A 14,232-nucleotide genomic window follows, 5' to 3' on the forward strand; every position below is an offset into this window, starting at 1 on the left:
GTAGTCCTCTCCCGTAAAACCTAGCTCTAATATATATAGATATTTATATTTTAAAGCTATCTTTGCCTTTGTAAAAGAAATCTGGAGCAAATTCTACCAATATTTTTAATTTCGTGTATCACCTTCAAGATGTTATCATACAGATAGGCTCTTTGCTTATTAAAATGCTTAGGAAGATGATTACATATGCCCTGTTCCAAGCACTTTATATATATACTGTTACTTAATAAATTAATCCTATGAAGTACTTACTATTTACATCATTTTATAAATTAGAAAACTGAGGTACAGACAGGTTACCATTTACCTAAATCAACAATTAATATATAGCACTGCTGAAATCCACAACCTAGAAGCCTATTATATCTAGAACCTGAGCTCTTATCCTATCAGGCAGTAAGTTCTAGCCTGGGTGGCAAGTAATAATTCTCTTTTTTCAAACCTTTGGCATAGATCTGGCTGGACTGAGAAGATAGGGGCACTGGGAAGAGCAGGATAGAGGAACTTTCAAAATTATTTGCAGACCTTTAAAAACTCTTCCTCATTTTTAGATAGGAATTTCTTTTTTTATAAGCCTGTGTAAAGTTTGCAATTAATTTAAAAGTGATTTTATCAACATGAATCACTTAACATGGAACTTGCTTTACCTATGTTTGATTTGACAAGATCTACAGGGAAAGGGCACAGAAACCTAGGTAGGATGGTAAGATACTTTGGAAAACAATAATTAGATCTTTCAAATGTGAATCTTGCCATAAACTCTCATGGCTAGTCTGTGATGAGTATAAGAGATGGTTCCCATGAGAAAGATCAAAGAAGCTCAAAAAATTCAAGTAATTCCTGGATGAGCTGTTTTCAGATATGAACCAAAGCCAAAAGCTGCAAACCTGGTAAAATCCAGGTAATACATCCTACTACATTATAGTTAACAATTTTAAGCTAAATACTGTACATGGGAGAGATATTAGCCTCCAGAAATAAATGAAAGACTGCTTTAGACTGTGAATTTTGGCCTTTGTAAATTCATTATCTATTAAACTCAGAGTAAAGTCTAGCTTGTGTTTTAAAAAGAATAAATAGATACTCTTACTTATTCTGACTTTTGAAAAGCAGTAGCTTCCCCCCCTCCCCCCAAAAAAACCTTTGCCACATAATTCCATTTTGGAAAAGAGAAAAAAAAAGATGTATTCGAAATGAAACCAGAACCACAGGCCAGTAAACCTATAGCTTTGGGTGTCGGGAGGCAGAATGAGAAGGGCATGAGGGATTCAAGAGGAAATGAATATATTTATATTTATTGATATATTTATTACCTTGATTGTGTGATGGTTTCACAGGTGTATATATACGTTAAAGTTTATCAAATTATTTATTTTAAACATGTGGTTTGATGTATGAAAACTATACCCCAACAAAGCTGTTAAAATAAAACAGAACAAAACCCCAAAAATTTGCTCAAATTTCTTCTTGTTCTCTTACCCACCTGGTGTTCCCCAGATCTCTACATTTAAGTGCAACCTCAAAGCAGTTAATGGATAATAAGAAAATATAAATCTTAGCAAGGTAATGAGAAGGAAAATAGATGTAAACAAAATACATTTCCCACCTCAACCATATCTAGCAGAAACATTTAACTTTGAATAGACTAAAAAGGAATTTCAAACACCCACATTTTTATAGACTTTCAAGGTTATTCATCAACAAAAATTAAGAGAAAGCACAAAAACAAATGATTAGAATTCTTAGGTCTAAGACAGAAACTGATTCTTGAAATTTAGGTGGAGGCCTGGCATTTACATTAGATGTTATATACATTAAAATACTAAGAAAATTTATTTAGAATAGTTGTTTGTTTCCTAAAGTACATTATATTAAGCTAAACAGCAATAACTAAAGTAGCTGGAAAGATGACAAAATAAGAAAAAGAATTCTTCTTTAATAATTAAGTACAATAAATTTCAGGGTAACTCTGAAACGAATATAAATAATCCATAAAAGTAAGTAATGAAAGCAAACAATTTTATTACCAAATCAGAATGCTACCATGCAGTAAGAAATACTAAGCTGCTCATATACTCACGACTCCCAACATCCTCTACAAAAGTCATGTCCACAGGGCATATCCACTGGATCTTCAAATACAGAGATACTGCACATACAAATGTCACACTGGAGATGGAGAAGAACAATGACTTCAACAGTCATATTTTGCAGAGAGAAAAACATTCATTTTGGGCATTAATACTTTTGCTTTGTTCATTATTTAAAAGTAAAAATACTGGAATGGTAATCATAAATTTTAACATTAGGTGTTAACAAGTTATAAGGGCAGTTAGAGTGCCTATCTTTGAATAACATACAATTTCTATCTCACTATAAACTATTATACAACTTAAATACTTAAATGCAAAAGTCAAATCTTAATTTCATGTATTTATCAGCATCTGTGCAATTTGGAAAAGGAAGTGCAAGAAAAAAATCATTATAATCTATTCAGGTCAAGATCAAATTGCATGCTGCAAAATAACCACTTCAGTATCATGTCCTTCAACCTACACTTAACTTGGACAATCTATAAAACCAGAGTTATCTTTGTGCTTTTAACACAGCAACTCAGGATATTAAGAGTAACAATTTAAAGCTTTCTAAGCAAGGAACCCTGATATAAAACTATGTATCTTCTCAACAATGACTTACTAGAAGCAAACTTTATCTTGTGATAGTTGAGAATTAATAGAAAGTAGGATTCTGCTTTCCAAAATGGGTTAGATGAAACAAGGAGTGCTTTCATATTAATCACAAAGTTTGAGTGGTTGAACCATTCAAGAAACATCAAAATTTCCTATAAAGCATACCAATGATATGCCAATCTAAAAATCCACAAAGGGCAATACTATACCTTAATAAAGAGGAACTATTTATTATGGAAATGCATCTGGATGACAAACTCCAGAAGCTTTGCTGAAATAAATATATGACCATCAATATACTGAAAATGTTTAAAAATTAGTAGCTTTCAAGAAATCATAGAAATGTTTTTTTACATTTTTGGTTTAAAGTACATACCACAATTTCAGTTTTCAATATTTTAGTATCTGAAGCTTTTAAGTGAAAATAGAGTAGATGGTTTCTCCAAACTATTATGTTTTGATCTATAGTTTACATATCACAAAAATATTCTGTGATAATAAGCATTTACTAAAGCATGAAAATAATGGAACCTTTAAAGAAGAGTATAGGATTCAATTACAAGAATACAACTAGACATTCCATGGAATAACATTAAATAATTTAAAAGTTAAAAGACTAAGAACAAAGCTATGGGAAGTATACTATAGCCACCCTACACCATACTATACTAAACCGTAATACACTAAACCATACCAAACTGGTGTCTAAATCTCCAGGCGATAAACTTATTTCATCTGGACTGGTGACAGAAGAGCGTGTAGTCCTTGGAGTTCTTGGAGAAGGGAGCGTGTCCCAGGCATTATACCCGCTTGGTGGTGGAGTTGGCATTTGAACACCTGATCGTTGGCAACAGTTCTCTGGGTTGGACATCCAAGCTTCAAGTAATTTCTCCCTGTCCCAGTCTTTAAGAAAAATGAAATGGATCTCTCTCAAAATGCAGAAACTATAGTAATGTTTTAGAAGCTACACAATAGTGAAAGAAACAGTCTGGATAAATTAAAAAGATATTGGTCACCTAAGGAAAAAAAGTAGTATTTATGTACAAGCAGTAACAGCAAATGATTATCTGGCTATGTTAAATTTATTGATATTTTAAAGCAGAATTTAAATTCCCTTATAATCTACTGTGGCTTACAAGTGTGTCAATATCTAACAATTTCCTAATTTCTACTAATAAAAGATGATACACATCACTTTTAGAATTTACTAAATTTTTAGCCTCTTTTACTCTTTCAATATGCAATTTTGTAAATGGCCTCATTAGCGTGAAGTTGTAAAATGATTATATATAATGATTAGTTACCCCAAGCATGTCAATACCAATATCAGGTCCTAAAAATCACTTGACAAACAGCTTGAGAGCAGAAGGAACTTCCCAAGGGTTATAAAAAAAGTTTTAGTGAAGTAGTGTATAAATTTTGTCTTAAGTGAGCTCAAATCTGGCTTCACTATAAAAAAAGTTTTGTCTTCCTACGCTGAACATTTATAAAATGGCCAAGTGAAACACATTATGATAAAATCCCAGAGCCATAAAAACCTAATCCTTTAAAAACAATTAATATATTCAATTATTTTGGAAGGCATTTTATACACACTATTTAATTTTTCCCTCCCAGCAAACTTTTCAATCATTATTTAATGACTGAAATCATTATTTAATGAAGAAAACAATACTCAGGATAGTTAGTTATGTAACTTGTCCACGCTCACGTGGATAGATACTTGACAAGTCTTCTGTGATCCCAAAGCTGTGTCATTTCCACTACCACATACTATTTTACAAGTATATTAAATGGGTGAACTCAAAGGCTGGGGATGCAGCTCAATGGAAGACTCCTTGTCTTGTAGGTACAATGCTGGGAGTTTAATTGCCAGCATCCTCCCCACCCTGAAAAAGTTAAAAAGGACAACTTATTCACTGTAGGTCCATTCTATAAAATTTTACAGCTCAAATACAATAGCTGTGGAAATTTTCTACACAAGAATTTTTCAATCATATTAAGCTAATGCATTTGGCAATTTAACAGGATAAGTACGATCAGACATGCAATGAGAATTGAGGAAGTGTATTTCCAGCTGAGGAAACCAAAAATACAGAAGCACAGAAGTTAACTGTGAGACTTAAAACAGTTCTGCAGTATAGGAAGTCCTAGTTTGGGAAGACTGGGAGAAAGAAGCGAAATAGGAGTCAAATTACACAGGAGGGAAAAAACCCCTAACAACTGAAAAAACTACACGTGAGTACATTTCAGGAAAAGGTGCTAGATGGAATCAGTGTTTTGATAGGTTATTACTAACTATAGGTTATTACTCTGATCATTGCCTGTATGCAACATTTGACTTTCTTGTGGGTCCTGTAGACTGTCCTCTAAATTTTGCATATTTAAAATACTGCAGTATAAACCTAAATTTTCTACTTGTATGGAAAGTTTATATGTACATATAAAATAGGCATTTATATTTCTCAGTTATGAATTTTGTTTCTAAAACATATGGCATAAAATTTAGCAATCTACTAATTTTATTAGTAGAAACTTATTTTAACATATAAAAATCCTTTAACTGAATAGATATTTATGGAGAAATTTTTAGAGATAAGAGTACTAAATAAATGTTTTATCTTCCTAGGTTTTCTCATAAGAATCTTTCTTTCTTTTTAAACCTGACCACTCTTTAATTCTTGCAACATCATATAATATATCATGATGGTTTCTTTCTTATTTAGTGCTGGGGACTGAATCCAGGGCCTCAGGCATGGCAGGCAAACACTCTACCACTAAGTCACATTCCTAGCCCCTAATGCTGGTTTCTTTAAACTTGACTGATGTGTTAATATTTAAGAGGTGATACTGACTGGTATAAAGATATCCTTTCCTTCCTTTTTAGCAGCTATAGGGATTTGTAATTACATTAGGAAAAAACAATCTTCCATGTCTATTTTATTAACTCTCATCAATTTTAAAAGAAAGCGGTAGGCAAGTACTTAACCTCTTTGTATCTAAGTTTCTTACATGTTAACTGGGACTAATTAGTATCTACCCTATTGGTTTCATGAACATTAACTGAAGTAATATACGTAATATGCTTTAAGTAATGGCTGGCAGATGGTAACATCAATAAATCTAGGCTATGATTAATTATTATAATTATTTCAGTGCTTATCACAAAACTTGTGATGACCTCAAGACATTTGGATCATAGTCTTGGAAGAGAATTGAGGGTTTTATCCAGAGAACTATATTGAAGAAGTTATGAACTTACTTTGGAAACTTAAGGAATAGAGTTAAGAAATAGATAAAATAATGCTGAGGTATACACAGTTTATCCAGGCTAAAAAACAACAACAACAACAATAACAACAACTTTATCTTGTCTTTTAAAATAAGACTTTGGCTGGTAGGTTTAAAAGAGAACGTGAGGAAAAGAGAAGGCATTATCTCTTTACAGAATGATAGATTAAACTTTAAAACACTAAATTAGCACAACTGTATGTTAAAGTGAGGCATAATTTAAGTGCACATTAGTCTACTAAAAACAGACTGATAACTGAAAAATCTGGTTAAAAGTTACAATTGTAAATGATGGCAAAACATCTCATTAAAATACCTTGTTTGGATCTTCCTTTCTTAATTTACAAATTATAAATAATATATTGACTAAAACATACTTTTAAAAACATACTGAAAGATTTTATATTAAAGCAATTAAGGGGCTAAGGTTGTGGCTCAGCAGTAGAGCGCTTGCCTAGCGTGTGTGAGGCCCTGGGTTGGATCTTCAGCATCATAAAAAATAAGTATTAAAAAAAAAAAGCAATTAAAAAGAAAAACGAAAAGAGGGTATGAGAATTGATGAATATACTCATTAGTTTAAAATATTTTTTAAAATTTTATAACATTAAATTATTTTATATCTACCTGAAAAAAATTTCTTAAAATATTTATCAAATACTTTGTAAAACATATGTATATTATGAATAAAGATACACATAGTATATCATATATGATATACACATAGTATATCATATATGCTCTATTTTTAGAGCAGAAGCTTTTGTTTTTTTACTTGTTTCTCCTTGTTCTCTACTTTCCCTCTTTGTCATTAATACATATGAGAAACAAAATAATTCTCCTTCCATGTTTTTCTCCATGCTAATATAATTATATGTAAACTCATATATAAATACATGAAGGTTTTCAGATTATTTTACATAAGCTTAATCTAAACTTTATTTCCTTTTCTACTAATCAACCTCCTAAAAACTCTCCAAGTTGAACATTATTTTCTTTTTAATAACTGAGTCCACCTTGTGAAACAATTCGTGTACCATGATTTACTTAAGTATTTCCTGCTTTGTTTAGTTATTTTTTGCCACAACAATAAAGCTATACTACACATCATGCTTCTAATTCTTTGGGATAAATTCCTTGGAATAGGGCCAAACACTCATATTCCCATATATCTGCAAACAACAGAGGACTTAACCAGTTTCCTCTGCAGTGATGTTATAGTTCCTTTAGATATTTATGAAGTGGCACTCTTATTTTTTACAAAAATATTTTTTAGTTGCAGATGGCCATAATAAATTTTTTGTAATGTGGTCCTGAGGATCGAACTCAGTGCCTCACGTGTGAGAAGCAAGCGTTCTACCACTGAGCTACAACTCCAGCTGATATTGTTATTTTAACTTACTTTTCTGACAGCTAATGAATTCAAATATCTTTTCATGTGTTTGTTGGCCATTAACATTTGTCCTTCTGTGAATTACCTACCCACATCCTTTCATCAGTTTTCTATTGGGTTATTTACCAATGTCTTTTAACAACAAAAATTTAAAATGTCAATATTCTTTAGCCTATCTTTTCTTTAGCTTCTTGGTTGCTTGTCTGAGAAAGTGTCTACTAGACCTTCTCCTAAGATTGATGGATTGATTTTATGTCTTCCCTCTATTTCTGATATGAATTTTCTTTATTTTTTAAATATTCCAACTTAATTTCACTCCAGCTGTCCAGTCAGTCATATTACACTCATTTATTGACTATTGTCTTCTTACTAAGCTAGAATATCTTAATTATAAATTAAATCCCCAAATATTTTAAATTGGGCTTGCTATGATTTCAATGGTCTATTTGTCTAGATTTGTTCAGGTGCCATATTGACTGAATTATAGTGGCTTATAGTATGTTTTATTTTCTGGTGAGGCTAGTTCTCTTCACTGGAACCAATGGAGTGCCCCCGAGGTAGGGTCAGAGAGCAAAAAGACAGCTGCAGAAAAGGTGTTGCTGTAGCAAAGAAAAACAACATGTGAAAATTAAATAGAACATTTAACAAATAAAATAAGAAGCTCTTAGAGGAAGCATGAGAAACAACAAATAAAATATTAATAAGAACATTAGTAAGAATCAAAATTATCATAAAAGACTTCTTGAGACAAAACAGTTATATAAAAAAACAAAACAAAACATCATTGGCCAAATAAGGAAAATGAGACCAAATTGGTATTCTTCAAGAACAAAGATGAAGAAATCCTTTGAAACAAAAATAAAGAATACTTAATAATAAAAAAAATCACTATAAATTGAAAAATGCAAAAAGCTAAATAACTAAGCCAATACTATTGTAGTCAAGAAAAACTCAGTACATATACATTTCAGTTGAAAATGAAATACAGCAAGATGTTGAGAGAAAATGAAAAGAACTGCAGGAAAATGTAGTGTTTTTCAAACTATAAACTTATAGAAGGGGAGAGATGGTAACTATATTGCTAATCTACTTTATCTCCACTGCTCAGCCTAAGGTCTAGATCAAAGTATGTATTCAATAAAAATCTGATGAATAAACAAATAAACATAAAATAACATACCAATATTATTAAAACCTGCATGAAGTTTGATAGTACTCTAGGAAATTGCAAATGACTAAAACTGAAGAATGCATGAAGAGGTAGTAAACCCAAACAGACTAAAAACTATGTAAGAAACTGGGAAGTACAGTAATTGTTTCTTTAAAAAATATATGATATAAGCAAAATTTTCCAAAATTTTATTTTGGAATTTCTTGGAATTTTTAAAAGGCTGTCATAAAAACTCCAAATGCCAAAACTCAATTTTACATAAACCAAGTCTTCTTTATATTAGCAAGTATTATTGGTCAGTTAAAATGTAGAATTACAAAAATAATTATACACACATATCGCAAACTTTAAAAAAATTTTTTTTAGTTGTAGTTGAACACAATATCTTTATTTATTATTTATGCAGTGCTGAGGATCGAACCCAGTGCCTCACACATGCTCTACCACTGAGCTTCAGTCCCAACCCACCAAACTTTTAATAAAAGCATATACATTAATTTTCTAATCCTTTTTATGTAGGGCCAAGGCTTTTTCTTTGACTTTCATTCTACTTCTATTTCCTATTTCTTGCCTAAACTGCCCCATAAAACATGTATACAAGTTTTCAGCATCATTTCTTTACAATGAGATTTAAAATACATCCAGTAGTAATCTGAATGTAAAGGCCTAAATTTTTATGATTGCCCTCTTCTTTTTTCACTTATTTCACTCACACATAATATAACAGCAATTTAAAAAGTAACTTTCTTTATCAAGGCTTTCCAAGGTAATCAATTTTAATTTCAGAAAAATAATAATTTTTTAAACTAATATTTTATCAGTATGATTCATTATATTATGCAATCACAACAAGGATAATCAGATTTGGTAACCAAAGCTTGGTAAGCACACAATTCAAGTTAACCACAGGAGAATTCTGAAAAGAAATCTCCTAGCCAAGAATACTCTCAGTCTACTTAGCAAAAATAGTCCTTACTTGACAAAGTCTAGTTAAACTGATGCTAGTTAAAAGAGTATTTATTATACTATAATGCCAAAATCTAAATAAAATATTAGGAAATCAAATAGAGCATGATATAAACCCCAAGATCAAATGTCTTAACTTTTTAATATAAAAATACTTGAGTGTTATGAAAGATAAAAATAGTATTATAATTTCTTTTAAGAATTGGAAAAAGTCAAATAAACTTAAAAATTATTCCTGATGTTTTAAAAATAAAGCTTTTAAATAGCAAGAAAAAGATACTTCAAAACATGATAAGGGGCTGGGGCTGGGATTGTGGCTCAGTGGTATAGTGCTAGCCTGGCATGTGTGAGGCATTGGGTTCAATTCTCAACACCACATATTAATAAATAAATTAAATAAAGGTTCATTGACAACTAAAAAAAATATTTAAAAACAACATGATGAGGAGAATCTGATTCAAACCAAAAGCCTCTTCACTTTTTTGGTAATGGGGATTGAAACCAGAAGGGCTTAATCACTGAGCAACATGCCTAACCCTTTTTTAATATTTTATTTTAGAGATAGGGTCTTGCTAAAATGTAGTGCAGGGCTTAACTAAGTTGCTGAGGCTGGTTATGAACTTGTAATCCTCATGCCTCAGCCTCTTGAGTCACTGGGATTACAGGTGTGCATCACTGCATCTGGCTCAGCCTAATTTTTTTTTTCTTTCTTTTTTTGGTACTGGGAATTGAACTCAGGGGCAAGCGACCACTGAGCAACATCCCCAGCTCTACTTTGTATTTTATTTAAAGATTGCTTAGTATTTTATTTAGAGTTGCTTAGTGCCTCGGCATTGCTGAGGCTGGCTTTGAACTCGCAATCCTCCTGCATCAGCCTCCTGAGCTGCTGGGATTATAAGTGTGAGCCACCGTGCCTGGCTCAGAGACTATTTCTTACTTTAAAAAACTAAAGGCATTCTCAGGATTTCTTTCTTTCTTTCTTTCTTTTTTTTTTTTTCCTGGTTGTATACAAAGATGATAAATGTTAGACAAAATACCAATCACAACTAAAGACAGTACTGTCTAAAGGCAGTAGTGAACAATCAAAAAAGAAGTGGAGTTGTCACTTTGCCAAACTGAAATAGCACTGTATGAGTGTTTTAAGTTTTTGCCTGTGGGAAGACTCCATGCAGCACAAGAATGGTAACCTAAAATTTTATTAGCCTGAAGAAGTGAGATTAGATTCAGGGTTACCAGAGCACCTAGAAAAGGAGGGAGACTATTCTGAAAAAAAAAAAAAAAAGCCACAGATATGTTGAATGTAGACCCTCCAAATCTCTGATTTGGGCCTGAACTGTTCATGTATGGAACAGATTCCAGGCAGTTAAAACAAGTCAACAAAGATTCAGCTGCTGCCCACTGCAAGAAAATGGGAGTCTGAAGTATAATGTTAACAAACAAACATCAATACTCAGAGGATTATTACAGAATTCAGAATCTCTACAATATATCTTTGTGTTTTCTTTGTGTGGATAGTTCTAGAGATGGAACTAGGACCTTGTGCCTGCTAGGTAAGCACAATATCACTGAGTCACTGAGCTCTTCTCTAGTGCTCCATATATCATTTTGTTGGTTTGTTTTTCTGGAGTGCTGGGGATCAAATTCAGGGCCTTCTGCATGGTAGGCAAGTGTTCTTCCACTGAACTAAACCCCAGACCCTCCAATAAGTCATTTTAAATGTCTAAGCTGTAAGCCCAAACTACTAGATGTATGGAAAAAGAAAAATGTAAGAAAATGCAATCAATGGAGATCAACCCTGAGGTGATGTGATTCACATGTTAGAATAATGATTATTAAGGACTTAAATGATAACTTTTTGCTGAAGGTCATAAATAAAAAAATGTGTAAATATCACCAATGAAAACTTAGTAAAGAAAAAGGACCAAATGGGAATTTTAGAACCAAAAAGTACAGTATCTGAAAAGGGAAAAAAAAAAAAAAATCACTGAGTTAACTTTGGTTTAGAGATGAAAGAGATCAAAGGTAATATCGGGTGAAACAGATAATAACAGATCAGTAGTAATGATCCAACCTAAAGAATAGGAAAAAAATGTTTATTTAAAATATGATTGATTGAAGCAAACATTTTAACAATGTTGTGAAATTTATAATGTATGTAATATGATATTCATAACACAAAGGATGGAACAATAGATCCACATTTTATGTGAAATGGTACCACATTAACTTTAAGTAGATGTAAAAAGATAAGAATACAGGAGATCAGAGAGAAAGCATTTTTTAAAAGATGCAAACAAGAATAACCTAAAACCCAAGAGATAATTAAAATCAAATTCTAAAATCATTCAATTAATTTGAAAGACAGTAGGGAAAAAAGGAACAGAGGAACAAAACACAGAAGAGACAAAAAACATAGTGAAATAAAAGACTAAAATTCAACCATAATAATAATTTCATTAAATGTAAATGCACTAATGAAAAGGTATAGGGAATTAGGATTGGATAAAAAAAAACAAGACTCACTTCTACTGTCAAGTATAACTAATTAAAATAACTTAAAAAAACTCTATTAGCTATGCAAATAACATAAGTAAAGCTATGTATTAATTAATTTCAGATAAAAATGAGTGATAGGAAAGATAAAAAGGGACATTTCATGATAAAAGTCAGACATAGTCATAAATGTGTATGAGGCTGGGATGAGAGCTTCAAAATATACTAAGAGACTGACAGCATTAAGAACATTTACACAGGGGCTGGGGTTATAGCTCAGTGGTAGAGCATTTGCCTAGCCTGGGTTTGATCCTCAGCATTACATAAAAACAAATAAATAAAAAATAGAATTCATTAATAGGAAGGAATTTTTTTATTGAGTGGGGTACAGGGGATTAAACTCAGGGGCACTCAACCACTAAGCCATATCCCTAATCCTATTTTCTACTTAAAAAAAAATTTAAAAATATTTTTTAGTAATAGTTGGACACAATATCTTTATTTTATTTATTTATTTTTATTTGGTACTGAGGATCAAACCCAGTGCCCCGCATGTGCTAGGTGAGCGATCTACCGCTAAGCCACAAACTCAGCCCCCCTATTTTGTATTTTATTTAGAGACAGGGTCTCACTAAGTTGCTTAGTGCCTCGCTGTGGCTAAGGATGGCTTTGAACTTAAAATTCTCCTGCCTCAGCCTACCAAGCTGCTGGGATTACAGATGTGTATGCACCAATGTGCCCAGTCCACAAATGGGAATTTTAACATCCCTTTGTTAGCAACCAATAGAACTAGATAATAAAAATTAGTAATGACACTGAAAATTTGCATAATACATTGATGTTAACAGAACTCTATACTAAACAATTGCAGAATACATTCTTTTCAAGTACACATGGGAAAGTTATCAAGATAAACTATGTATTAGGCCATTAAACAAGTCACAACAAATTATGAAAGAATGAAATCCTAGTGGACAAAAGAGGAAATAGTTAATAGGATATCCAGAAAAATTTCAAATATTTAGAAACTATATCCTTCTAAATAACAGATAGAGTCAAAGAAGGGAAAATTTAAAACACTTTCAAAAGAATGATAATGAAAATAAAACACACAATTTTTTGGCTCTACCAGAAAAAATAGTACAAGAGATCACAAAATAAATCACAATACAAAAATACAAATATCCAATAAACATGTAATTTTATTATATACTGCCATTAAAGATTGTAATAGTATAAACAACTATTGAAAAATGTTTGTGATGTACTGAGAAAATTGCAATAAAAATGAATTGGTATCATGTAAAATATATTAATATATCAAATTGTGAGGCATATAAAGAAAAAATAATTTTCTTAGGATAATATAATTGCTTTATAAAAATTTTTATTATAAGCCAGACTTCACTTATAATTAAGAATTGCAAAGTTTTGATGAAGAGTATATTCTTTAAATTGTAGTTTTACTTGTAAGAACTTATCCTTTTTTTTTTAATTTAAGCAAATATAGTTTTATTAAATTATGTCCAGAGAAAGAATTGAAAACAAGGTAGCAAGTGCCTAGTTTAAGTAAACTTGCTTATTTTTTTCTAATCAGTTTCAGATTTGGGGTATATACATTTCATGTCCCCACAAATGATTAAAAATTTAATGACCTCTTAATGAAGTAATGGCTCAACTCAGAAAATTGAATAAATTTATTAGACATATCTCTGTTTTATGTCTAAGATAATTCTGAAGTGTAAGTAAATTCTTCTAGATAACTAAAAAAAAAAAATTCAAGTAAGATTGGTGAAAAAGGTAACCACAATGAAATATTTTTTTCAGCATAATTGGCTGAAGACTTCCAAAGTTTTTCTAGCTAAATGCACTACTAAAACAACCAACTCTGAATATAAATAATTCCAAGTACATAAATATATCTCCAAAATATGAACAAATTATATCTAAAAGTGTTATACAGTTCTACAATTTCCATCTGTTATGGCTTGGATTCTAAATGCCTCCAAAGGTTTACGTGTTCAAGGCTTGGTCCCAAGCTGATAGCACTATGGAACCTTTAGAAAATGGTGCCTCTTGGACTTAGAATCATAGACTCTTTCTACCATGCAGATATAATGCCATTTACCTATGAACACCTCAGGAAGTATTGATTCATCTCTATAAACATATTACAAAATTGTTGAAAGAAAAATCTCTAGATTTTATTAAATTATGTGATCAATACTTTC

At 31.4% G+C, this 14,232-nt stretch overlaps 1 protein-coding gene across 6 annotated transcripts in view; it reads right to left on the minus strand.

The window, feature by feature from the left end:
- Ankib1 (ankyrin repeat and IBR domain containing 1) overlaps positions 1 to 14,232 on the minus strand; it is a 126,551-nt gene that overhangs the window by 41,701 nt on the left and 70,618 nt on the right. For all 6 annotated transcript variants that reach the window (XM_078040432.1, XM_040291490.2, XM_040291489.2 and 3 more), the window contains exons 6-7: positions 3,385 to 3,593; positions 2,081 to 2,169 (exon numbers count right to left, since the gene is read on the minus strand). In XM_078040432.1, coding sequence (XP_077896558.1) covers positions 2,081 to 2,169; positions 3,385 to 3,593 — 298 coding nt within the window. The remainder of the gene's footprint in view (positions 1 to 2,080; positions 2,170 to 3,384; positions 3,594 to 14,232) is intronic.

Source organism: Ictidomys tridecemlineatus, chromosome 2 (genome assembly GCF_052094955.1).
Source record: "Ictidomys tridecemlineatus isolate mIctTri1 chromosome 2, mIctTri1.hap1, whole genome shotgun sequence".
Lineage (NCBI taxonomy): Eukaryota > Metazoa > Chordata > Mammalia > Rodentia > Sciuridae > Ictidomys > Ictidomys tridecemlineatus.